The following is a 26,338-nucleotide window of genomic DNA, read 5'->3' as shown; positions in this document are numbered from 1 at the left end:
GGTGCCTGGTCCCTTCCCCCAGCAGCAGCATGAACCTGTGTCCTCCCGCAGGTGTGACGAGAGCTGCCTGAGCTGCGAAGGCTCCAGCAGAAACTGCAGCAGGTGTAAGACGGGCTTCACGCTGCTGGGGAACACGTGCATCACCAACCACACGTGCAGCAACGGTGAGCACCCGCGGGGCAGCGGGGGGCACCTCAGTTAACCTCGGGGCTGCCCTTGCAGGAGCTCAGCTCCCTGGTGTTTGGTCAAAGAGAAAGGAAAAGGAGATGCAGGACAGCAGACCCTCTGAACGGGTGTGCGGGCCACTCCTCTGGGTGACCATCAGGGACGCCTCTCACCCTCCCTCTGTCCCATGGAGCCGTCACTGGCCCCGCCCTGGCCGAGCACAAACCCGACGTGCCCTGCCGATCTCCACATGGCCTCCTTGCCTTGGTGTTTGGTCACTTCTTTGGTTTGCAGAATTGTGTGCTTTCAAAGGCTAGGAAGCACCCTCGGTAGGATGACACCTGCTCAGGTTATATATCCAGCCCGAGAAAGTGGGGTGGTCACAGGAGGGTCTCCCAGGTCCCATCACTGGCCAGGCAGCTTCAAAAGCCAGCAGCCAGCTGGGATGGGCTGGCCTCCCTCCCTCTTCCCCTTCCCCTTCCCATTAGCCTTGACATTCCTCTCCCTCCTATCCCATCTGGTTTGGGGTGCTCCCAGGACGCAGGAGCAGCCTCCATGCCTGTCCCTCCTAGCCTCCCCCCACCCCCAGAGTCTTCCTACTAGTTCTCCCCCCACCACAGTTATCTAGAAAGACAGGTGCACAGGAGCCCTGAGGCCCGACTGGTGCAGCCCCCCCTCCACCCTCCACACTGCCTCGAGCCCCGCCCCCGTCTATCGCGGCATGAACCCCTGCGTGCTCGGTGCTCCCTCTGCCACACCAGACTTTGCATGTCATGGGAAGATGGTGAGGGCCACTCTGGCGCTGTCCCCACTTCCTCTGTGACCCCCGGTTCCATCCCCCCGCCCGGTCCATCATGGGGGCCAGTGAAAGGGGATGGTTGGAACAATCTTAACAGGCCCCAGAGTCTGACATGTCCCGCCTTTCTCTTTCCTGGTGGGACCCCAGCTGACGAGACGTTCTGTGAGATGGTGAAGTCCAACCGGCTCTGTGAACGGAAGCTGTTCATTCAGTTCTGCTGCCGCACGTGCCTCCTGGCGGGGTAGGGGCCCCTCCTGTCCGTCCGTCCACCCGCCTCTTCTCCACACTGTCAGCCCGAGCCTGTCGCAGGGGTGCCCCGCACCCGACAGCTTTATCTCCCCGGGAGCAAGGTCCTTCTGCGGCATCCCTGAGCACTCGGCCCAGATGGGTGGTGGGCCTCGAGGCAGTGTCCCTCAGACAGCGGTCGCCTCTCAAACTCTGCTTGCCGGCTCCGTTCTTCTGGCAGACCCCCCAACGGGAACAACAGGAATGCCGGGAAGCCACAGCTCCAGCTTCGGAGCAGCTTCTGGGACCATACATTTACTGAATCTTCAAGACCAAAGCAGAAAGGCAAGATGCTTGGCTTCACACATCACTCTTCTCCCCGTGCTTTCGTGCAGCCTCAGTGAATCTCACCTGCCGGGCCCGGGCCCCGGGCTCCCGGTGCGGGACGCCCGGCCCAGCGCGTACCTCCTCCCCCGCCGGCCACAGAGCGCTCTGGGGACGGTCTGGTCGGACTGTAAATAAGATAGACTTGGGGGCGTAAAATATATGACCACTGGGGAGGACATCTGTTTCTCCACAGTCAGCTACTTCTGGAGCTGCAGCGAAGTCTTAGACTGTCCCATTCCACATCTGGACGGGAAGACCCTTCCTTTCTCCACCGCACTGTCCTGGAGGTGAGCCGAGCGCACCTTGTCACCGCGTTCTGTCGCGTCTCCAGGAGTTTCCTGGTCCGAATGATCACCTCGACCTGACGCAGAGCCTTCTGAGGAGGGTCCCCAGGAGGCATCCCGGGGGGCCAGCCACAAGGAGCCCCAGTGACTTAAGCAATTCCTCTTCCCCAAATGGAAACCCAGCCCAAGAGTCATTAATCCTATCGCTGCCCATTTTGTGGAATTGCTTTTGAAATACCCTTGGCCTCTGCTCGCTGGGAGACTTGTTCCTGAGGTGGATGCTCCTGTGTCTGTGTTCTGTGAGCCTAACGACACGGTTGGATTGATTTCTGCCAAACCTGTGTAGGCATTTTATAAGCTACATGTTCTAATTTTTACCAATGTTAATTATTTTGACAAATATTTCATATATTTTCATTGAAATGCAGACCTGCTTGATCAGTTCCCTTCAATATGGGAGTGACATTTGCCTTAAATTTTTTCGAGCTCGTTCTCCATTTTTGTCCTGCTCCCCTCTTTGACTGTAATGCATTTGCCTTGTCCCCTAGGAGCTGGGGGAACTCAGCTATTGTTTTTTGAATCCACAACTTCAAAAGAGAAATTCACAAAGCAAATACAATGTTAACCCTAAGTTAATAAAAGAGTTAACATCCCATGACAAAGAAGCCCGTATTTCTTTCCAAGGCACAACGATGAAACGATGAGACGTGGGGGTTGACCCATGTGTGAAATGGCTTTATTTATGGTTTTGGATCTCTTTGATGTCATTAAGTGGAAGGTCTTCGGGCTTTAGCGAATGTTCGTGTAATGAAGTCACGGGAGAAATTCCCAGAGTTCCAGGCTCAGGGTGTCCTTTGGTAACCGACCTTCTTCGGGCCACAGAAGCCCGGTTGGGTGGTGGGGCTGGATATAGGGATGCCCGCCTCCTGTCAAGGGGGCGCCCCCCGCAGCCCGGACCGCGTGCCTCTTCACCTATAGCTGCCAAGTGGGACTTAGTTAGGTCACAGCTTGTCTTTTGCACAGTGACTGAAATCCCTGTACCCACGGGTTTTTGTGCTGCATGGGATTTTTACCATGGCCTCTCTTTGAGCTCAGAAGCTTGTACTTGCTGGGAATCCAGCACATTTTTGGCGTTTATTTGCAGCCTTTATGGCTACAAATAAAGGAAATGCACCAACTAGAACTGACTTAGGGAAAAACAAAAGTGGGTGAGGGGCCCTGTTTTAGGACTCCAGGGTTGACTCGGAATTTCAGGAAGGGTGCAGCTGGGCCTTGGGACCCCTGGGGCCAGCATTAAATGTGACCTGGACCCTCATTGCCTGTAGTCTGTCCTCCTGGCCTCTCCAGTTAGGACAAATGACAAGACCACTGACATCTCCCAGGCAAAACTGGTACGGATCAAACTCCCTAGGTAAGCTTTCTGAATCTGCTTCTTGGCCCTGGTTATCCTGCTTCGTATCAGTGTTCATCCAGCCCCACCAGCTGTGGCCACAGGGAGTTTGTATAGTAGAACACGGCTGCAGGGAACTTTCCAGCAACCTCAGAGCCAGAGGAGGGGAGCACTGTGTAGCTCTCAGAAGGTGGGGGTCGGCCACACAACCTTGACAGCTACCCACCATGAGCACGACACCGGGAGCTGTCAATGTGAGGCAACGAAGGATTGAGTGAGTGTGTCCGGGAGACAGTAGCCAGGACTAGGGCAGAATATTGGTAAGGGTTCAACATCCCCCATGAGACCGACATGGAATCAAAACCAGCAATTGCTAAGTATCTCTGGTGCAAGGCACCATTTTAGCCCCCTGGAGCTCTTTAGCCACTGAGAGCTATGGTCTAACATGTTTGGGACTGAATCAGAAATAAATTGCTTTTATTCCCAAAGGACACCCACCAAAGGACACCCGCCACTATAAGAAGCCAACCAGGCAGCCTCAGAGTGCACGACCCTCATCGCAGTGGCGGGGCTGGCTGGTCCTGGGGCTGCTGAGGGTGGTGGCAAGCTGAGAAGCTGTTCACAAAGTCCTACGGACAAAACACCACCTTGTTAAAAAGGACCGACCATAGAAAATGCCTGTTCACACATGGCCCAACCTTAAGGATATTTAGACTCAGTAAAGGCGGGGACATATTTATTGATTTTGCTTTATGGGATAAAGTCACGGGTCATCTCCCCTAAATCTGTTGTTTCATAGACTGAGGCTCATAGAGGTAAAGTGACTTGCGTTGGGCCATACACTGGCAAGGTGGCTCCCTTCCTGTCTCTAGGGAGGGGGGCTGGCTCTCTGTAGGAGGGGGGTTAATTCTGTAGTTGGCCAAATCCAGCCACGATGCATTTGTTTTAACCTAGCTTTATTTCCAGGAGATGATAGTCCTCTGACCTTGTCCCCAAATTCTTTGGCACCTCCCAGTGGTCCCCACAGGCTCATCTCCATCCCTCCCAGGCCACTGCTGACTTGACACTTTGTAACTCTCGAAAGGGTTGGGGGAAGCTGCACTTTTTACAGAAGCTATACCTATAACGGAAAGGGAAAGAATTGAACTTTAAAGAAACCAGGAGGGCAACATGGCGTAAAGGGGGCCAGCCGTAGGGCGCACTGGAGTCTGGGGAGACTGCCCTCCACTGCATTTGAATCACCATAATATGGCTGAAGAGGGCTGTATGCTTGAATGCTTGAGGTATGCTGGGGCCCCTGGGAGCAGGTGAAGGGTGGAGGTCCAGATCAGAGGATAGAAAGGGAAGGAGGTGGAGAAGTGAAGCAGAAAGGACATTTTAATGAGAATAAACAAGGATAATAGAAACCAAGGCCATTCTCCAGCATCTTAAGGTTCTGCCCATTAAGCTGGGAGGCATCTGGGTTCTGCCCACCCTAGCCTTCTCTACTGCTTTCTTTCCTTGAGCCCAGGCCTTATCCTTCCTGGCTCGTTGCCCAAGGCCTTTCCTGACACCCCAGGCTCTTTGGTTTGTCTGTGCACAGAACAGCACCCCTAGGTGATACAGCACTGAGCACCCACCAGAATCCTGGGTCCCAGGGTTCAGTTCCCACCACCCAAAGTTTCACTCTTCCCCAACACACACATACACAATGTACCAGCCACACTAGGAGTAATCAGATACTTCCTAGGCTCCCTGTTGAGCAAAGAGGAACCAAAGTGCTCAGAGCAGAGAACATTCTGTTGCTAAAAACAGTGGTTCTCAACCTGTTGGAGATTTCTGTCTCCTAGGGGATATTTGTCAATGTCTGGAGATATTTTTGGTTGTCACAACAGGACATCTAGTGAGCAGAAGCCAGGGGTACTGTTAAACATCCTGCAGTGCACAGGATGACCCCACAATGAAGAATTACCTAGCCCCAAAATGTCAACAGTGCTGAGGTTAAGAAAACTTACCCAAAAGAAATGAAATTTAAAAAGGTAATCTCAACTTCATAGGGACGTCGTACAATGAATAAAACCACCTATAGTTTGATTTATGTCCCTGTTCATGTACTGAAGCAAAGGAAATCCATACAACTTTCCTTTTTCAAAGTAAAGAAACCCCTTCTTTTAATCCAGAAAGAGAAGGGACAAGTAAAACTAGTTCTCTGGTCTAAGGACTCCACCTGGTGGTCCTCTCTGGAATTAAGTGTTCTGGATTATTTTGATTTCACTTTTTTACTTTGAGACAATCTCAAAGTAAAATTATAGAAAAGTTGCAAAGAGAGTACAAAGAAATGTTGTCCTGAACAATCTGAGAGTAAGTTACTGATATGATGCCCCATTACCTCCAAAATACTTTAGAGTGTTTTCCTATAAACAAGGACCTTCACATAGCCACCAGGATCAGGAAGTTAACACTGATGTATTATTACCATCTAATCCTCTGACTGCATTCAAGTTTTGTGAATTGTCCCAATAATGCCCTGAACAAAAGGATCCACTTTAGGTCACTCTTTGCATTTAGTCATTATGTCTTTTTAGTCTTCTTCGATCTAGAACAATTCATCAGTTCTCTGACTTTCATGACCTTGAACGTTTTATTTGTTTAATTTTTTTAAAAAAAAATTTATTTATTTGACAGAGAGAGACACAACGAGAGAGGGAACACAAGCAGGGGGAGTGGGAGAGGGAGAAGCAGGCTTCCTGCTGAACAGGGAGCCCGATGCGGGGCTCGATCCCAGGACCCCAGGATCATGACCTGAGCCGAAGGCAGACACTTAATGACTGAGCCACCCAGGTGCCCCAACCTTAAACCTTTTAAAGACTACAGGCCAGTTATTTGTAGGCTGTCCCTCAGTTTGCATATATCTGAGGTTTCCTCACATTTCCATTCAGGTCATGCATCTTGGACAGGAATCTCCCAGAATTGATGCTGTGTCCTTCTAATCACATTCTAGTAAGTGAATCATGATTTTGATTTGTTCCATTATTGGTGATATTAACACTGATCACTTGATTAGGGTTCTCCCCCCACCCCTCCACCTGCTCAAGGATGTCTGTTTTTAGCATTGTCCACAACATCATGCTGAAGATCCCAGCCAAAGAAACAAGGCAAAAAATAAAGAACTAGTATAAGAATTGGAAAGAAAGAAATAAAACTGCCATTATTCTCAGCATGGTTATGTACATAGAAAACCCAAAAGAACGGTTATGAACTATGAGAATTCTAAGAAGTGAATTTGGCAAGACCGCTGCATACAATGCTAGTATTAATTGTATTTCAACTAGAAATTGTTGAAATTGTATTTCAACTATACTTCAATGTAGCAGAAACTAAGAACATAGGATTTTTTTTTTAGCTTTTGATGCTTTTTTAGATTTTGATGTTTACAACAGTAGCAAGAACTATCATATACCTAAATTGGGTCTAGTGAAAGATGTATAAGACCTCTACACAAAAAACTATAAAACACCAAAGAAATTAAATACAGTCTAAATAAATATAAGGCTACACCATGTTCATGGATTGGAATACTCAATATTATAAACACATGGATTCTCCAAACTTATCTACAAATCCAGTACAATATAAATCAAAGCATGTGTTCTTTCTTAGATGCAAAATGGACCTAAGATTTATACTAAAATGCAAAGAACAAGAATAACCAAGACAATCTTGAAAAAAAACTGTGAGCCCTTTTTTAAGGCTAATGTCAAGTTTTTTTTTAATTTTTTTAAAGATTTTATTTATTTGACAGAGAGAGACACAGAGAGAGAGGGAACACAAGCAGGGAGAGTGGGAGGGGGAGAAGCAGGCTTCCCGCGGAGCGGGGAGCCCAATGCGGGGCTCGATCCCAGGACCCTGGGATCATGACCTGAGCCGAAGGCAGACGCTTAACGACTGAGCCACCCAGGCGCCCGTAACGTCAAGTTTTTAAATGACATTATGATATTATGCAAGAATAGGCAACTAAACCCATGGAACAGAATAGCTAGTCCAGAAGCAGAGCTTCACATATTTGGACACTTATTTTATGAAAAAGGTGGCACTGCAGAGCAGTGGAGAAAGGATGGTCTTTTCCATAAATGATAAACTGGGTCAAATGAATATCCATATGGGGAAAAAATATATTCTTAATCCCTACCTCAGACCATACACAAAAATCTATTCCAGACAGATTGCAAATCTAAATGTGAAAGGTAAAATAACAAAACTTTTATTTTTTTTATTTTTTTTTAAGATTTTTTATTTTTTATTTGACAGAGAGAGATAGCGAGAGCAGGAACACAAGCAGGGCGAGTGGGAGAGGGAGAGGTAGGCTTCCCACCGAGCAGGGAGCCCAATGCGGGGCTCGATCCCAGGACTCTGGGATCATGACCCGAGCTGAAGGCACACGCCTAACGACTGAGCCACCCAGGTGCCCCAAAACAACAAAACTTTTAGAAGAAAATATTCATGATTTGGGGGTGGGCAAATTTCTTAAAAGGACTTAAAAGAGCAGTAACCACATAGAGAAAGGTTCAAAAATTACACTATATTAAAATTAAGACCTTCTGTTCACCAAAAGACACCATTATGAGGATGAAAAGGCAATCCACAGAGAGAGGGAACATATTCACTATACATATCTCACAAGAACTCATATCCAAAAAATATAAAAATCTACAAATCAGTAAAAAAAGAACAGCCCAATAGAAAAATGTGCAAAACACCTAAACAGACACTTCACAAAAGCAATGATCCAATGGACAATAAAGATATTTCTTAAAGTTGTCAACTGTGTTAGTACTTAGGAAAATACAATTAAAGCTACAGTGCAATACCACTACTGACCCAACAGAATGGCTAAAATTAAAAAGACAAACAATACCAAACGTTAATCAGGAATGTAAATTGGTACAACCACTTTGGAAAACTAGTAGAACCTACTTAAGCTGAATGTAAGTTAACCCTATGACCCAGCAATTCCATTTCCATGTATATATTAGCATATGTGTTCACTTAAAGATATGTATTATAATGATAATAGGTGCACCACTTATAATAGCTCAAACTGGAAATTACCCAAATGTTCATCAACAGCAGAATGGATAAACTGGAATATTCACACAACGAAATACTATATAACAATGATCGTAGGTTAACTACATCTGTACACAAATACAATGTTAAGCAAGAGACACATAAGGTACAATTTTATCTGCATGAATATAAAATTAAGCAAAACCAATCTATGCAAGATGTGGTTACTATTGGGGCAAGCATGTGACTGAAAGGACAAGAAGGGGGCTTCTAGAATGTGGCAATGTCCTGTTCTTGACCCGGATGTCAGTTACTTGGGTGTGCTTGGGTTGCATTCTGCTGTGACTATATCATAATTCAATAAAAAGTTCAAAAAGAATCGATTCCAGGGGGATTGTAGAGCTGCGTGTGAAAAGAAAAACGATTAAGCCGCTAGTAGACAGCAACAACAAAATGTTTGGGGGCACACAACCCTCTAACCAGAAAGGAAAAGATGAATTGAATTACATAAAAATTAGAAACTTCTAGTCATCAAACAATACCACTAAGAGTGGAAAGGCCAATAAGCAGAAAAACTTTTCCTGTCCCAGACCTACATGACCACAGTGAAATCGCCCCCCCCCCCAAAGAGGACAAAAGACAGTCAATAGGTAGGGCTACCTGAGCTAAGTTCTTCCTCTGATGACTCCTCTTGAATTGGACCATGTGAAAGCTTGTTCCCGTTGCAAAATGAGTGAGGAGGCCACCTTCGTAGCCCTTTGATTTGAATTGCAGTCCAGATTGACTTGGTGATTTGGGGGATAGGATGTTATCCTAAACAGAACAAAATGGATTACAATTTGTGTTTTGCAGCATTGGTGACTTGTACAAGGACAAGTCTGTGAATTCTTTTGTATTTAAGCAGTTTTAACCAAAAAAAAAAAAAAAAAAAGTGCAAAGGCAAGCCACAGAGTGTGCTCACATCCAGAATATACAAAGCAATCCCATAAGTCAATAAGAAAAAGGCAGACAATCCAGTAGGGGGAAAAAAAATGGACCAGAGACTTGAATGAGCACTTGGCAAAAGATACCTGAATAGACAACATACATGAGAAGGTCCTCAACCTCATTACTTATTAGAGAAAAGCTAATCAAAACAATAGTGCAATACCACTACACAGCCACCAGAATGTCCACAATTATTTTTTATATGATTATTATTATCATTAATTGAGAGAGAGAGAGAGAGAGAGAGAGAGAGAGAGAGTGCACGCACGTGCACATGCAGGAGCAGAGGGAGAGAGAGATAATCCCAAGCTGGCTCCATGCAGAGCCCACGACCTGGAGACCATGACCTGAGCAGAAATCAAAGAGTCCCATGCTTAACTGACTGAGCCACCCAGGCTCCCCTGAATCACCACAATTATACTGACAATACCAATGAGGCTGAGGTTGAAAGCATGGAAACCCTTACGCACAGCTACAGTATGTATATTATTTCAGCCTCTTGGCCTGTTAGGCATTTTTACCATACCCTATGTCCCAGAAGTTCTACTTCTGGAGAAACTCAGGCACGTGTGCATTGGATCCATGTACAAGAAAGTGCATAGCAGCATTATTTAGAATAGCCCCAAAAGGAAACAACCCTAATGTCCATCAACAGCAGAATGGCTAAGTTATGGTATAAGATATACAACGGAAGGGGCGCCTGGGTGGCTCAGATGGTTAAGATATACAACGGAATTCTATATAGCCGCGAAAGTAAACAAACCATTGCTGCACGCAAACAGGATGGTTCCAGTCATAATACAAAACCAAAGAAACCGGGCAGGCAAGCACACTGCATGATTCTATTTGTATCAAAAGCAAGCAAAAGTTGGGGAGCCTGGGTGGCTCAGTCGGCTAAGGGTCTGCCTTCCACTGGGGTCATGATTCCAGGGTCCTGGGATCCAGCCCATGTTGGGCTTCCTACTCGGCAGGAGTCGGCTTCTCCCTCTCTCTCTGCCCCTAACCCCACCCCCCTTGTGCTTTCTCTCTCTCAAATAAATAAGTAAAATCTTAAAAAAACAAAAAACAAAAAAACAAGCAAAACTGATCTATAACTGTTCGATTCCTGGTTGCCTTGGGAAGGGAGGGAGGCTTTCAGAAAAGTGTTCATTTTCTGGACCGGGAAGCAGCAACGCAGGTGTTCTCACTCTGTAGCTATTAGTCACGTTGCAAATTCCTGGTCTGCGCACTTTTCTGTATATCATGCTTCCATTAAATATTTAAAAGTCTGGAGATCACTGGCCTAACAGGAAACTGACCCTGGCGCAGAGCCGGGTCTGGCGCGCGGGGCGGTAGGACGATCCCAGTGAAGTGGCCCTGTGATTGACCTTGCCCTGGTTCTCACGTGGTAGCCCGGGGGACCAAAGCACCCGCCCGGAATGGGAACCTGAAGTCCTGGACCCTTCACTGGATCCCACGGGTGCCCGCCCCTCCTGGGTGGGGAGTGAGGACAGACACCGCGTCTCCTCCCACCTGAAGCTGCAACGATGCATGGAGATAGTTCCACTCGGGTGCCTTCACATTTTGCTTAACTTGCGGACACAAACATCTGGAATCAGGGGCCCTCCTCCAGATACGCCCCAAGGAAAATCCCAGAGCCTGAGACAAGCTCAGCGCTCGCCCGAACCTCCGAAGAGAACGAGGTCGGGGGCGTGGCTCTTCGATTGCTTCGGCCTGGATGTGGAGCTGCACGCGCATGCGCCGGCTGCGATTGGTGTTGCCTGGCGGCGGGGCGCGGGGGACGCCGGGAAGTCTGGCGGGCGGGAGGCGGCGGGAACAGCTGGTGGGCCGTGGCACCGGCAGCGGGAGGCGGCAGGATGGTGAAACTGACGGCAGAGTTGATCGAGCAGGCGGCTCAGTACACCAACGCCGTGCGGGACCGGGAGCTGGACCTCCGGGGTAAGTCTAGGGGGTGGGCGGGCCTCCGCGCGCAGCCCGGTGGTTCGCACCCCGCCGCGTGCGCGGAGGGCCGGCGCTTGGCCAGCAGGCCTGCATTGTGGGCGCCAAGCCGGGCGGTGCCAGCACCGCCCGGGGCTGAGTCTTGCCGTTGCTGCCCTAAAACCATCCCTAGGCCCTTCTGAGGCTTCAGTTACCCCCGCTTGTGCTCACTCTCCCAGCCGATTGATTGATCGTTTCCTGATCCGCACCCGTGGGCCTCAGCTAGGCCTTACTTGGCGTATTTCACAGACTGAACTGTTTGAGAGCTGGGAAAATGTTAAAAGCTGTAATCCTAGTGCTCAGCGGCTCGTTGGTTCTCAGTAAATACGTTGAACTGTTAATGTGGGAGTATAGATAGGATACGTGTTAATTACCTATAATTTGCGAGGGAGGAAATGAAGTCTGAGAACAAAAGCGATTGTTTCCGCAAGATTTCTTTGTTATTAGCGTCAGTTGTCTTATATGTCCCTTTTATCAAAACATTTTAGGGGCATCTGGGTGGTTCAGTCGTTTAAGCGTCTGCCCTCCGCTTAGGTCGTGATCCCGGGGTCCTGGGATTGAGCCCCAAATCGGGCTCCCTTCTCAGCGGGCAGTCTGCTTCTCGCGCTCTCTCTCTCCGTGCCGCTCCCCCTGCTTGTGCGCGCGCGCTCTCTCTCTCTCTCAAATCTTTAAAAAAAATTCTTTTAAGGAGGCTTGCACTACGAGTGCCCTGTGTAAGGTGGTGGAAGCTTTGAACTATTCAAATTCATGTAGCCGTTTAAACCTTAGGCTTGCGAAGAAATTGGGAGTGCAATTGTCTAATCAGCATTTCAAGGAAATGACTTTAGGAAGAATGTGAAGAGCAGTTTCTCTGGGAATAAGACAATACAATTTAGGCCTGAGATTTGGCTCCACAGGGACAACATCGGCTGAGGTGTAGCACTACTTCGGGTTCTGCTTTCGGTTTGGATTCCTTGCTGACAAAGCCCAGTGCTTTTATTTTATTTATTTATTTTTTGAATTTCTTTCTTTCTTTCTTTCTTTCTTTTTTTTTTTAGATTTTATTTATTTATTTGACAGAGAGAGAGACAGTGAGAGCAGGAACACAAGCAGGGGGAGTGGGAGAGGGAGAAGCAGGCTTCCTGCCGAGCAGGGAGCCCAATGTGGGGCTCGATCCTAGGACCCTGGGATCATGACTTGAGCTGAAGGCAGACGCTTAACGACTGAGCGCCACCCAGGCGCCCCAAGCCCAGTGCTTTTATTTTGTTGAAATTAAGTTTAGAGAAAAGTTCGATTCCAGAAATAACTGACCACTTTCGCTCTCGGCACAGATTGATCTTTGCTGTCTCTGAAGTGCATTGAGTGTTGAGGATACTTGTTTTGGTGTAACCCTTGCAGCTCTGAATTATGTACTTTAACCGTGGCTTGGGTTCATTTCTTTCTTCTGCCAGCACCTAGAACAGTCGTTAGGCCCATTTTAACAAATCTGTGAGTATTTGAGTGAATTGTTCACAGGGTGGTTTATTATTGTGTATAAACCATTGACCTTGAAGTCTGAATTGTATCTGGGGGAGGTGTAGAGGATATCCTGATAAGTTCTATGAACCTGGCCTGTGGGGATGCAAAAGAGGTTAAGAACTGTCTTCCACGATGTATGAACAAGACTTGGACACTGACAATAAGCAGCTTACAATGTAAATTCTCATGCCATTTAACTATTTCTGGGGCTTTGGTTAGAGCAGTGTGAGGGACCCTGTAAATACTCTTGCAAATGTTAGCTACCCATATTACTATTACTAAGTGCCCTCATTACCATAGCCCTTGCCCTTGTTGTCTTGACCATCTTCATGTCCACTCCCTAGACGGTAAGCTTCGTGGCAGCTAGGACATGTGACTCTTGTTCCTCATGTTGTGTACCAGTTACTTGCACAGTGTCTGGCACAGTGTAGGTGTTAGGTAAACACTTGCTGAATAAATGGAAGCTTTGAATCAAATTACTATGAAGTACTGCTACGGTTTTAATGCACCTTTTGACCATATTAATACTTGTGTATTTTTTTTCCTTCTATTTTACAGGGTATAAAATTCCTGTCATTGAAAATCTAGGTGCTACCTTAGACCAGTTTGATGCTATTGATTTTTCTGACAATGAAATCAGGAAACTGGATGGTTTTCCTTTGTTGAGAAGACTGAAAACATTATTAGTGAACAACAATAGAATATGGTAAGTGTCTGTTAGTGGAAAGTAATTTTTTTCCCCTAGAGGAATGTTGCAGTGTTCCCTGATGAAGCCATAGTACTTAACTGCCAGTTGAGCCTACATATTTCTTAAAATGAGAAACAAGCTGCACTTTTCCCATATAGGTCCAGAGATTAACTTGGTATTGGTCTCATTTTATTTGCATCTGTTCAGAAATACTTATATATTCATGGTAATAGATATTTAAATTACAAACATGCTGTTTTGTACATATTTTGGCTTCTAAAACAATAATTGTAATTATCAGAGGGATTATATTAAATAGATAGGTAAAGTCAAACAATTATTTATATATATGTATGTGTGTGTGTATATATGTTTGAAGATTTATTTATTTATCTGAGAGAGAGAGAGAGAAAGTGCATACCTGAACATGAGAGCAGGGGGAGGGACAAAAGGAGAGGGAGAAAAATCCTCCAACAAACTCCCCGCTGAGTGTGAAGCCCCATGCGGCGCTCTATTCCTGAGATCATGACCTGAGCCAAAATCAAGAGTCAGACGCTTAACTGACTGAGCCACCCAGGTGCCCCCAACAATTATATTTTTGACTGAGTGTCTCTACCTCATATCCTCTGCCATTTGTTTTTCTTTACAACTGATTTTTAGAATATTACTTACTGAAATTGAGGGTTTTCTTTAACCCTTTTTCATCACCTCTGAGTAAATTTTATCAAAAAAAGTTATTGAAGGGGCGCCTGGGTGGCTCAGTCGTTGAGTGTCTGCCTTCAGCTCAGGTCGTGATCCCAGGGTCCCGGGATCGAGCCCCACATCGGGCTCCCTGCTCAGCGGGAAGCCTGCTTCTCCCTCTCCTACTCCCCCTGCTTGTGTTTCCTCTCTCGCTATGTCTCTCTCTGTCAAATAAATAAAAAATAAAATCTTTAAAAAAAAAAAAAGTTACTGAAGGTCTATAGACAATGTCTTTAGTACTAGGTAGTGGCTTGCTTTTTTTTCTTTTCTTTTTTTTTTTTTTAAGATTTTATTTATTTATTTGACAGAGAGAGACACAGAGAGAGAGGGAACACAAGCAGGGGGAGTGGGAGAGGGAGAAGCAGGCTTCCCGAGGAGCAGGGAGTCCGATGTGGGGCTCGATCCCGGGACCCTGGGATCATGACCCGAGCCGAAGGCAGCCACTTAAGCAACTGAACCATCCAGATGCCTCGGTAGGGGCTTGCTTTTTAATTTTTTTTAATTTTTACTTTTAAAAGATATGTTTGTTTATTTTAGAGAGAGAGAGCGTGCACTCAGATGCAAGTGGGGGGAGGGCAGAGGGAGAGAGAGAATATTTTTTTAGAATTCCTGCTTTTTGAGGGCAGGGATTTTTTTTTTTTTTTAAGATTTTTTATTTTTTATTTGAGAGGGAGAGCACAAGCAGGGGGAGCGGCAGGTAGAGGGAGAGGGAGAAGCAGGCTCCCCACTCAGCGGGGAGCCCGATGCAGGGCTCGATCCCAGGACCCTGGAATCATGACCCGGGCCGGAGGCAGCCGCTTAACCAACTGAGCCACCCAGACGCCCCGAAGAGAGAGAATCTTAAGCAGACTCCTCGCTGAGCAGGGAACCTGACTTCAGGGCTCTATCCCAGGACCCTGAGATCCCAACCTGACCCAAAATCAGGAGTCAGATGCTCAACTGACTGAGCCACCCAGGCGACCCAGTGACTTGCGTTTTTAAAGTAGGCGTATTTCTCATGAGTTACCCGTTCCCTTGTAGTGTGGTTGTTTGTCGTGCACCTGAGCTGTGAATGCAGAATGACTTGTATTTCTGTGCTACCCGCACAAGAGTCATGAAGTAAGCTAAGTAGTTGGTTCTACACAGTTGCTTCTGCCCGTAGCTTTCACTAGACAAAATGGTAATGGAAAGAACCCCAGGCAGTCCTCAGGAGGCATGTGTTCTAAAATCATCCCACTTCTGCCACTAACTAACCCTGTGACCCTCGATAGGTTTCTTCTTTGTGCTTCATTTTCCCTCTGTCAGTTAGGGTGTTGGAAGAAAGATCTCTAAAGTTCTTCCACCTTTGGAGTCTGAAATCTTTTGTACAAGGACTTAGATAAAATTGTTAGCTTACCTACTTTTCACTTTTATGAAGTCTTTTCTCTGTTCTTCCCCCGTTTTAGCCGTATAGGTGAGGGGCTCGATCAGGCTCTACCCTGTCTGACAGAACTCATTCTCACCAACAACAGTCTTGTGGAACTGGTAAGTCAGATGGGGGGTGCGGGGAATGCATTTGGGGGGAGGAATTAAAGGTGCTACATGCCTCTTACAGACAGTTTAGAAAACCCAAAGAAGGATCTCCTCATCCTTTGTCTTTTTCGTAATTCAGGATCTGGGCTTCTTTCAGTTAAATAGCCTTTTCCACTCTAGCTCATCTGTTGACAGTCTGAGGGTGTCTTGATAGAAAAGTTCCTAATTTAAGCGTCGTCCAATTTATCAGTCTTTTGTTGTGTTGCTAGTATTTTTGATGACCTGTCAGGCTTCCACTACAGAAAGAGTTGTTTTCTGTAAACATAAGTTGTTTTCTAGAATTGCAGTGTCCAGTATGGTAGCCACAAGCAGCTACTCTGAATCGCGATGTACTAAGAACTGTAAAATACATATCAGGTTTCAAAGACTTAGTACCCCCAAAAATGTAAGTTATCAATTTTTTATATTGAAATGATAATATTTTGGATAATAGGTTAAATAATATACTACTAAAATAAGTTACACTTGTATTTTTCTTTTAATTGGCTACTAGAAAACATTCAGTTACATATGTAACATGTTAAATTTTGTTGGACAGTTACATTCTGGAAACTTGTTTTACTCTTCACATTGAGATCAGTGGTCCACTTGGAATTGGTTTTCCTGTGAGCTAAGGGGCAAGTTTTATTTTTCTATTTGGGTGTAATTATGGTGACCTATTTCTTCTAATGCTTTTTAAGTTTCTGCTCTGTATGTATAATTTTTAACAAAATTGAGTTCATAGTATACATTGTTTTGTAACCTAAATTTTTCACTTAAACATTGGATGTGTAAGTCTGTATTATATAACTTGATTTTGTGTTATTATGACCTTACCTCCCTTCCCTGTTTCCATGATTGTTTCTTTCCTGGTGGACTGGGTCCAGAGCTTCCTTCAGATTCTCAAAGGAGTACTTGACTCCAGAAGTAAGAAAGCACTGGTCTGAGGCCCTGTCTTTTCTAAAATATATGAGGTATTCAACCCAAAGTGCACATTCATAGGAAATGTGTGGCATGATAGAAGCTGTTTCTATTTTTTTTTTTTTTTTAAGATTTTATTTATTTATTTGAGAGAGAGAATGGTGAGAAGAGAGCACGTGCAGGGGGGACAGGGAGAAGCAGGCTCCCTGCTGAGCAGGGAGCCGGACATGGGGTTTGAACCCAGGACCCTGGGATCGTGGTCTGAGCCACTCAGGTGCCCAGAGCTGTTTGTATTTTTGTGTATGTTGTAATTATATTTAAAATTGTCTGTAAAGATGAAGGCTGAGTTTGTGCTATCAGTTACTGAAGTAGGTATATTAAAATCTCACATGGTAGTAGATCTGACAGTCTCCCTAGAGTTCTGTCCATTTTAGTTTTATGTATTTTGCAATTCTCTTAGTTGATATACAAGATTTTAAATTGTTAATACCTTCCTGATGAACTAACCTTATTACTGTGCCGTGCCCCTCTTTATCTCTTTTAGTGCTGTTTTACCTTGTCTATTTTATCTGCTATAATATGCCAAAACAGGCTTTCTTTTAGTTAGTATTTGTATGATCATTTTTTTCCATCCAAAATTTACTTCCAGCTTTTCTGTACCTTATATTTTAGATTAAAACAGCATATGATAAGGTTTGTTTCATTAAATACACTGTGAAGTCGTTTTTTTAAATGAAGTATTTGGTCTGTTTACATTTAATTTAATTACTGGTGTATTTGAGTTTGTCTTTTTTTCTGGAGGTTATTATTGATCCACCCATTCTGCATTTCTTTTTCTCTCCTTTACTGTGTTCATTCTCTCTCTGTCTCTCTCTCTCTGTCTCTCTGTCATTCTTTTCCTACTAATAGTGTAGGAATTACTTATTCCTATTCTTAGTATTCTGGGAATTAAAAATTGATATTAAAGTTTCAACTTAACCAATACCTTTAGTTTCTTTTTTTTTTACCTTTAGTTTCTTAAACAATAGTGACTTCAAAAAAAAAAAATTCATACCTCCCAACATATTTATTTATTCTGTCTAAGGAACCCATCAAGGCATCATCATTATATTTTACAGTTTGTGTGTGTCTGCGTGTGAGTTTAACAAAAGTTGCCTTTCGTTCCTTTTTGTTTTGGTTTTTTTTGCAGCTTTATTGAAGTATGGGTGATGAATAAAAATTGTATGTATTTAAGGTATACAATGTGATTTTTGATAGATGTATACATTGTGAAGTGATTACTGTTACCAGACTAACATACCCATCATCTCACATATTTACTTTTTTGTTTGTATGGTAAGAATACTTGAGATCCATTCTCAGCAAATTTCAAGTATAAAGTAGTATATTATTATTAATTACAGTCGCCATCTTGTACGTTAGATCTCCAGAACTTACTCATCTTATAACTGAAAGTTCGTACTCTTTGATCAATAGCTCATTTTCCCTTTCCCCCCACCCCTCAGCCTCCGGTAACCACCAGTCAACTCTCTGTTGCTGTGAGTTGGTCTTTTTTTTAGATTCCACATACAAGTGAGATCATGCGATGTCTGTCTTTGTCCCTTTTTAGGTCCTCCCGTGTAGTTCTTTGAGTGGTGCTATGCAGGTAGCGTGCTCTAGAGCTCCCTCTGATGGGTGTTAGTGAAGCGTTTAAAAATGGCAGCTGCTTTTCTGAACTCCTGGCTCTGTTCCCCTCTTGCTTTTATCGGTACTTTTTCCTCATTGTCCCTCTTGCCCCTGTCCCGCTCAATTTCAGTCTGGTCCTAGCAGTTTCTCCTCCTTGTAGGGTGTTGTCCTGGAAAGGATACCATTTGTGGTTAGTATTAAGAGTGAGCGCCCAAATTGCTGGGCCCCTCGGGCCTTGCCCCAGCCTTGCTGCTCTCCTTCCTGGCATGTGCCCATCTGCTGGTGGCTGCTCTCACTGCCTCTCGGTCGTTTCGGAGCACTCGGTTTGTCCCGTGCATCTCTGCTTTCCCTCTGCTGCGGCCTGTGCACACGCTGGGCCCGTGCGCCTCGCACTGCCCTCGCAGTGCTCTGTCCCTGCGTCTTCCTGTTCCAGGCTTCCTGCCACAGTGCCTTTTCCTCTCCGTTAGTTGTAGCTGTTGACCACAGGTTTTGCTTTTGCTGTCCTTGTTGTACTGTATTTTATGGGATGCTTTGGGAAGATTCAAAAACTAACCTGCCCTTGTCCCATAATTGGGTCCTTTTTTTTTTTTTTTTTGAACTATACTCCTTGTCCTTGACGCTGAGGCAGTTTGAGGGAGGCTTGAATAAAGGTGCCTGCCCGCAAGACGATGCGCCGCCTGCGCTGCCACCAGGCGCGTACAGGTATTAGTGGGGGGACCATGTTACCCCAGGCTCCAGTTTGAGGTTCCCTGTGTGAAGAACTTGGTCTGAAGTTGCAGAAACATTGACATCTCTTTTCTAAATCAGTGGTTTAAATTCTAGCCCTTTGGAGGTTGCTACAGGAAATAAAAAAATTTTTGTCTCTTCTGCTATTGCAACAGAAACCGTTAGGACTAAGATTGTAAGTTTAAGAAGCTCAAATCTACTTACCGGTTTAATCAGTGGGAATTTATTACGCATCTGTGCTGTGCTAGTATTGTGCTAGATGCTCGGGCAGTACAAAAATCAAAGATAAGATAGGAGTCCTTGCTCCAAAGGCATCTGCCGTTTCAGAGTCTCAAAATAGCCTGTGGTTTCCGTGTTCTTAACCTGTGGCCATTTCTTTTACAGGGTGATCTGGACCCTCTGGCATCTCTCAAATCACTGACTTACCTAAGGTATGGAAACGATTTGTGGTGGTGACAGTGAAGTCCCTTATCATAACACCATTACCAGCCTTGATCTTAAAGCAATCAGTGAGTAAGAAGGACCTTTTAAAAACAAGGAGTGAAAATATTTCCTTTAGGTCCAGGGCTCTATTAAAGCTTCCCTAATGTTAACTTAATAACACCGAAATGTGCAAAAATGTGAACTTTTCCTTAGTTTATGGACTCATCTGGTGCTATTAAAATGGACCTCTTGTATGCTGCGCTATGAACAAGGTTGGCATTATGTTACTCCTTTTCTTGTAGTATTCTGAGAAATCCTGTAACAAATAAGAAGCATTACAGACTGTACGTAATTTATAAAGTTCCGCAAGTCAGAGTACTGGATTTCCAGAAGGTGAAACTAAAAGTAAGTATTGTTCTTTTGGTTGTAAGTCATTATAGTTTCGTGTGTTTTATTTTATACTTTTGTTACTGATTTTTTTCAATTGCCTAATGAGTTTTACTATTGGTTTGTAATAAAAACGTGGCAAAGAAAATGTTAAATCATGTAATTTGCGTAGCAGAGTTTAGTAGGACTTGGGGCTAACGCTGTCTTGGCCGGTAGTGCTGGCCGTGCGGGCAGCCTGCGGTCGGCCACCGGGAGCAGGTCAGCAACAGACCGTTCAGATACATGCCCCGCGGGGAGCTAATGTAATCCATTTTTCAGCAGCTTTAATTGTTAGAGTGATTTTCCCTTTCCTGGGAGTGTTTTTGTTTTCTTTTTCTTTTTAAACCTTCTTAGTTCCTCCAGAGCCCCTCCTTAAAACTAGGAGGGGGAACTTTCTTCGGGGCGCCTCACCAGAGAAGGCAAGGCCTTTGTCTCCTTTTACTTGAAATTGGCTTTTGGCATTTTTACCAGCCCACAGTATTTCAGGAGAGTTTTCTTCCGTGTTTTCTGAGGAATGCATCTAAATGCATGTGGTATTCCTATTTCCATTAACTCTGTGTGTGGTGTTGCTGTAGGAGCGTCAGGAAGCAGAGAAAATGTTCAAGGGCAAACGGGGTGCACAGCTTGCAAAGGATATTGCCAGGAGAAGCAAAACGTAAGATACGGATATCCAACTTCACTCCACTTCACCTTCAGAAACACTATCTGTCTGGCTTTTTGCCTCCTACAGAATTAAAACACCTGTGCCTAATAACAGTATTGAATTTGTGTGATGATAGCCCGTGACCAACAATGGTCCACACATCACATGAGATTTCTACCAGGTTAGCAAATCCTTCCGTGTTTAGTCTTACTGCAACATTGTATGCTTCCTGCTTTTTGTCTAGAGGAAGATGAGAACCGGGTGGTGTTTCTGAAGGAGAGAGTTTCTTGTATCAGTTTGTTAACAAAGATAAGATACTACACTGGTTGAATTACTTTCAAAAGCTTTTTTGAAAGTAAAAGAGAAGCAACTTCCATTGGTCCGGGTTTAACAGTTGCATTCTTCCCTCCCCCTCCCAAGTTTCAACCCAGGTGCTGGTTTGCCAACTGACAAAAAGAAAGGTGGGCCGTCTCCAGGGGATGTAGAAGCAATCAAGGTAATAACGTGTTAGGACTCGTGGACTGGAGAGAGTTGCCATGGGTTTAGGACATGAAATATGTAATAGACCAAGTTCTAAACATTGTAGTCCAGCCCCCCCCCCCCCCCCCCCGCCCAGCAACAGTTAGATTCCTGCCTGTATTCTGTGTAAGAAGGAAGTAGCATAGAGTTATTGCTTGACTTTGACTTCAATTACTTACATGAGCCAGTCAAAGCAGAGGCAGTTCTAGTTCTTTCTCATTTTCCCAGGGTATGTTTTATTTTGAACAGTTAGTTACCTTAGTGTGTTGTCTCAGTGTTTGCCTTAGTTTTTATTTTCAAAGATTGCTGTCTGCAAGATCTGCTTGATGATCAGTGGGAAATCCTAATTTCATAATAATTGCTTCCTAAATTACCCAGTAACATAGTTCCAAATAGGTGCTTGAATTCACTAAAATTTTAGGACATTTGCAGTGATTGTTGGCTGTCTTGTAAGCGGGTCCACACCCCTTTACCAGTTTTGGGAATTTATGATTCGGCTTTGGGTTGATTTCAACGTGACAATAAAATTCTTGCGCCAACACAACAATTTAATATTCTAGCTCCCAAAGTTGCTGTGGACTTCTGTAGGGTTTTCTGGGTGATTGATCATTAGATGCAATTAATGGTCCGTCTCCGTTGTTTTCTGTCCTCCAGAATGCCATAGCAAATGCATCCACCCTGGCTGAAGTGGAGCGGCTGAAGGGCTTGCTGCAGTCTGGCCAGATACCTGGCAGGGAGCGCAGACCAGGTCAGGACACGGTGTTCTTGTCTGCAGGCTGCCCAGTTAACGTTGTACTTGAAGGGATTCCAGAGCAGTTCAGATGCCAGGACCCAGGAATGTTAGCCTCTGACGGATGCGAAATCCCTTCATATGATCTTTGAGGATAAGTTATTTGATGGAGAATATTCTGGCATAGGACCCCGAGGGTTTTTTATGTAAAAGTTGAAGCATACATTATTCCCTAGCCATGCAGCGTAACCAAACACCAGAGGGAACCGTGTGGACTTTCACCCGTGTGTGTGTGTGTGTGTGTGTGTGCGCGTGCGCACGCGTGTTAGATACCTTAGTGGTTGGTTAGAAATACAAGCCTCAGAGCCAAACAGCATGAAGCTCAGATCTTAGCCTCACCAGCTCTGTCTTTGGGTGAATTTCTTCATCCTCACTTAATCTTAAGTCCATTTCCTCATCTTTAAATTTAAGATAACATACAGTACCAACCTCAAAGGGTGTTTGGGAAGATAAGTAAGAGTTCATAGGTAGCACTTAGCACAGGGTCTGACATGAGCATACATTTTTGCTAAGTGTTGGCTATTCTAATTTTTTTTTTTTTTTTAAGATTTTATTTATTTATTTGACAGAGACACAGTGAGAGAGGGAACACAAGTGAGGGAGAGGGAGAAGCAGGCCTCCCACGGAGCAGGGAGCCCGATGCGGGGCTTGATCCCAGGACCCTGGGATCACGACCTGAGCCGAAGGCAGACGCTTAACGACTGAGCCACCCAGGCGCCCCTATTCTAATATCTGAATGCCAACTCTGTGTCCGGCAGGATGTTGGGCACTGGGGGTGTAAAGTGAAAACTACCCAAAAAATGTATATTATGAGTTTTGATATGAATGTAACTGGGTGCTTCTATCTAGACTGGCAACTCAGGGAAAGTTCCCTTGGGCAAGTCATGTCTGAACGGAAGCTAAAAATGAGTAAGACATTAATTAGATCAGCGGTTCTCACTGTATAGCCCTTGAGCCTCTGGGCATCTGTGAGGTCAGAACTTTGTATGATAACACTGAGGTGTTACTTGCTTTTTCCACCGCTATTAACATTTGCACTGATCATGCAAGAGTAATGGTGGGTAAAACTGCTGGGGCCTCGGCACAGGTCACGGCCATGGCCTAGAAGGTATTAGTAGTCCTCATTCTAAACTGCTGTGCACTTTCAGTAAAATGTTTCACTTAAGATCATCCTTCACGAAGCAAAGAGATTAATGTTATTAAATATCACCTTTTTAAGTGCATATCTTTTGATATCCTGGGTGACAGGATAAGGGTATGCACGAATGCATGCCCTAGTTGGTTGGTTGTCTCCATGCACTTGAACATTTGTTTCATTTGAGAGGCAGGCATCTTCTTGAACATGAAGCGAACTTGTCACTTCAAAGAAAAGGTAGATCTATGGATTTTTCAAGTAAGAGAGTATGAAAAGTTCATTGATAAGGTTTCGGACTCCACAATGCAAACTAACCCTTAAGAAACTACCACTTTTGTCAAGTTTTAGCATAGCATCAAACAGGAAAAGCCACAAAAAGTCTACGAAGACTGTTAGAATACTCCTTCCTTTCCTAGCTGCATGTCTATGTGAGGCTGATTTTCCTCATTTCCTTCAGTGAAAACAAAGTGTTGTAGCAGGGGGACTGATGAGGCCAGTCCCGGGGTCCAGCTGACGGCTGTTCGTCAGACACGATAGAGAGAGGCAAAAATAGAAGATAATGCCAAGCTTCTCACAAAATATTTTTGTTTTGGAAAATGTTATTTTTTTTTTTATAAAAACATAAACGTTAACATGTAATGGAGACTTTTTTTTAATGAATTACTATTTTTTTAAATACTTGATCTTAATTTCTAATACAGTATTGATGAATCTAATATGGTATTGGTAAGTGTATATAAACAAAAGCTCTTTGGGTCCTAAAACTAAAGTGTTTGCAAATTACTGAACTAAACAAAGGCAGAGTGACATTCTAGGGAGGAAGTGGGGACCACACAGGCAAAGCACCTGTGGCAAATAGGAGCCTTGCCCACTTGAACTGGAAGAGGCCAGTGGGAGTGAAGTTCAAGGCACAGGGAGAAGTGGTGAGGTGAGCCAACAGAGGACGCAGGCAGTAGGCCACACAGGCAGTAGGCCACACACCCTGCAGACTGATGGATGCGGTCTTATGTCCTGAGAGCATTAGAAGTCTGTCAAAGGTTTTCTTTTCTTTTTTTTTTTTTTTAAAGAGTGTATTTATTTATTTGACAGAGAGTTAGAGAGCACAAGTAGGCAGAGTGGCAGGCAGAGGGAGAGGGAGAAGCAGGCTTTCCGCTGAGCAGGGAGCCTGACGTGGGGCTCGATCCCAGGACCCTGGGATCATGACCTGAGCCGAAGGCAGACACTTAACTGACTGAGCCACCCAGGCGCACCGTGTCAAAGGTTTTCAAGGCTCAGTGGTGACAGGTGGGGGAAGAGGCTGTATCACAGTGGCTTATTGTGACTGTCATATGACAGAATTACTGAGCTGATTTGTTTCCCCTAAAATGTTTTATCTGGGCCTTAGGATCTCTTGGATTTTCACTGTGATCTGGAGGTTCACTGGGAAGAGGAAGGGAGACATGATTCAGGGTACTCCATAGATTTCAGTGGGCCGAGGCTTCTAAGTACACTAAAACTTGACTGACATTCTTATCCTGGTAGTTTTGTGTCTAGAAATCCGATGTTGGGGCTAACTGTAGAAGCAGTAGGCTTAAACAAGAATAATTTTCCCATGCACTGAGTTAAAACATTTCCTTCTTCAGAATACATTGACCCAAATATCTGTCATAAATTGATGAACAAGTGTAAGACTTTTGGTTGTTGCCATACTCTAATTTAGAGACAATAAGTCACTGAGTATTCCCATTAACTGGCATGTAGTAGGTATTCAAATGTTTTTTGAGTATTCCTATTTTCTTTGCCTATGGTAGCGGTAAGAACAAAACACAAAGTATAAGCTTTTTGCTTTCACAAAAAAGGAATTATCAGTGCAACGAAAGTGGGTTATTTGAATGTCAGACAGTGAGTTTGACTTTTATAAAACACCTTTGTGACCCTTTGCCTAGGAATTGACCATCCCTTCTGATACTTGCCAAAGACAGGTAGTCTCTGGACGCCAAGCTCCTGTGGTTGGGTTGGTACCTAGTCCAGGAACCAGCATGCAGTAGCTTCACAGAAGGGCCACTTGCATCCAGAGAAGCACGTGCTCTGAGCTCAGTATGACATCTGGCTTTGTGTTCTTCTTTAGGCCCCACTGATGATGGTGAAGAGGAGATGGAAGAAGACACGGTCACAAATGGGTCCTGAGCAATGTGGCCTGAGTATCTGCAGGATGTATAATACGCCTCCTTGGGACAAGTCCTGCTTTTTGAACTTGGAATAATAGCCTTGTTTGGGTCAGCAAAGTGGAGTTCATAAGCATTGTCGAAAGGCTTAAGACTGCTGCTGGTAATTTTGTAATATTATTAATTTTGAAACCTAAATGCAAGTTTTCTACAAATAGTAAAAACACAGCGACATTCACTGTGCTGCCACGTTGTCTGTCATGGGGGGGGGGGGCGCGGTGCGCAATGAGGTACACGGACATGTGGAAGTTGGAAATGCCCGAGGGCGGTGTTTCTAGGTAGACTTCCCAGGCCTCTATAAAATGTTTAGATTTTTAAATTCTTAATAAAACTGAAGATCACCTGTGTGCTGCCAGTGGTTATTGGTAAGACTCTGCAATCTGGTGCATTTTTTCCCCCATGCAAAGAATAACAACAGCTTCGTTAAAGACAGCCAGGTTTTAATTACTGATTTGAAAAATTGTAGGGGAATGCAACTCCTGCTTGTTGGAATCTGAGCAGAGGGGCAGCATGTTCCAGCATTTAGGACATGGTTAGGGGTGTGGGGGGGTGGTCTTGCCCAATGAGCAGGCTACGGCAATGTCCTCTCACAGCTCCTGGATGCTTCGTTGCATTTCTCACACCCTTTTATGGCCAATTTAGGCTAATCATAAAAACAATGTGGTGGAGGTGAGCACCGTCACCATCCATCTTTTCATCTGCTGGTGTTGGTCTGGGTTTTCTTTTTAAACAAAATGTGAGAAACACTCTTGTCAGTAGACCCCTGAACAATTGTGGGTGATTGCTGCTGGGCTGATTTTGTCATTCTTGTAAAGTGTGCATAAGATGTGTAAGCCATGAAGGAACTCGATCTTTGAGGAACTGGCAGTCTAGCTGGGAAGATGGAACCGTGGGCAACAGTGGTGCTAAACCTCCATGCAGTAGAAGAGAGGGCAGAGCGTTCAGAAAGGACATGGAACTTGGGTATCAGGAGAACTTGGCCTGCAGATTGCCTCAGTATGACCCTAAACCAGTGCTCTCCAACCCCAGTGTGCTATGAATTTCCAGGGCACCTTGTTCAAATGCAAGATCCTGTGGGGGCTGATGCCGTCCATGAGAAGACAGGGCTCCTCAGGATTTCCAGACTTCCCTCTCACCACTTCCTCAGTGTCTACCTGACACCTTTCAGCT

The 26,338-nt window shown here is 44.8% G+C and overlaps 2 protein-coding genes and 1 long non-coding RNA gene across 4 annotated transcripts in view; 2 read left to right on the top strand and 1 right to left on the bottom strand.

Annotated features, from left to right (window-relative positions):
* Positions 1 to 2,525, top strand: part of PCSK6 (proprotein convertase subtilisin/kexin type 6) — a 181,271-nt gene extending 178,746 nt beyond the window's left edge. For both annotated transcript variants that reach the window (XM_078078969.1, XM_078078968.1), the window contains 2 exons: positions 52 to 164; positions 1,112 to 2,525. In XM_078078969.1, coding sequence (XP_077935095.1) covers positions 52 to 164; positions 1,112 to 1,209 — 211 coding nt within the window. In that variant the 3' untranslated portion in view covers positions 1,210 to 2,525. The remainder of the gene's footprint in view (positions 1 to 51; positions 165 to 1,111) is intronic.
* A 5,263-nt stretch (positions 2,526 to 7,788) lies between these two features.
* Positions 7,789 to 11,084, bottom strand: LOC118536181 (uncharacterized). The gene is made up of 3 exons (XR_004917538.2): positions 10,796 to 11,084; positions 8,957 to 9,109; positions 7,789 to 8,698 (listed from the first exon to the last, which is right to left on the bottom strand). It is a non-coding gene; the product is annotated as an uncharacterized LOC118536181 (long non-coding RNA).
* Positions 11,052 to 25,515, top strand: SNRPA1 (small nuclear ribonucleoprotein polypeptide A'). Its single transcript, XM_036092880.2, has 9 exons — positions 11,052 to 11,221; positions 13,316 to 13,463; positions 15,611 to 15,689; positions 19,413 to 19,459; positions 19,754 to 19,856; positions 20,453 to 20,532; positions 20,941 to 21,016; positions 21,694 to 21,787; positions 25,072 to 25,515. The coding sequence occupies exons 1-9, from the start codon at positions 11,140 to 11,142 to the stop codon at positions 25,128 to 25,130; spliced, it is 768 nt and encodes a 255-aa protein (XP_035948773.1). The 5' UTR covers positions 11,052 to 11,139; the 3' UTR covers positions 25,131 to 25,515.
* Positions 25,516 to 26,338: the final 823 nt, after the last annotated feature.

The sequence above is a fragment of the Halichoerus grypus genome, chromosome 8 (genome assembly GCF_964656455.1).
Source record: "Halichoerus grypus chromosome 8, mHalGry1.hap1.1, whole genome shotgun sequence".
Taxonomy (NCBI): Eukaryota; Metazoa; Chordata; class Mammalia; order Carnivora; family Phocidae; genus Halichoerus; species Halichoerus grypus.
This window is presented reverse-complemented; position numbering and strand designations above follow the sequence as displayed.

Excerpts from the sequence above, each read along its gene's own strand:
- SNRPA1 (XM_036092880.2), top strand. The coding sequence starts at position 11,140 with ATGGTGAAACTGACGGCAGAGTTGATCGAGCAGGCGGCTCAGTACACC. Across the intron at positions 19,460-19,753 it reads AAATCACTGACTTACCTAAG|TATTCTGAGAAATCCTGTAA; the intron begins GTATGGAAACGA and ends CTTTTCTTGTAG. Across the intron at positions 19,857-20,452 it reads TCCAGAAGGTGAAACTAAAA|GAGCGTCAGGAAGCAGAGAA; the intron begins GTAAGTATTGTT and ends GTGTTGCTGTAG.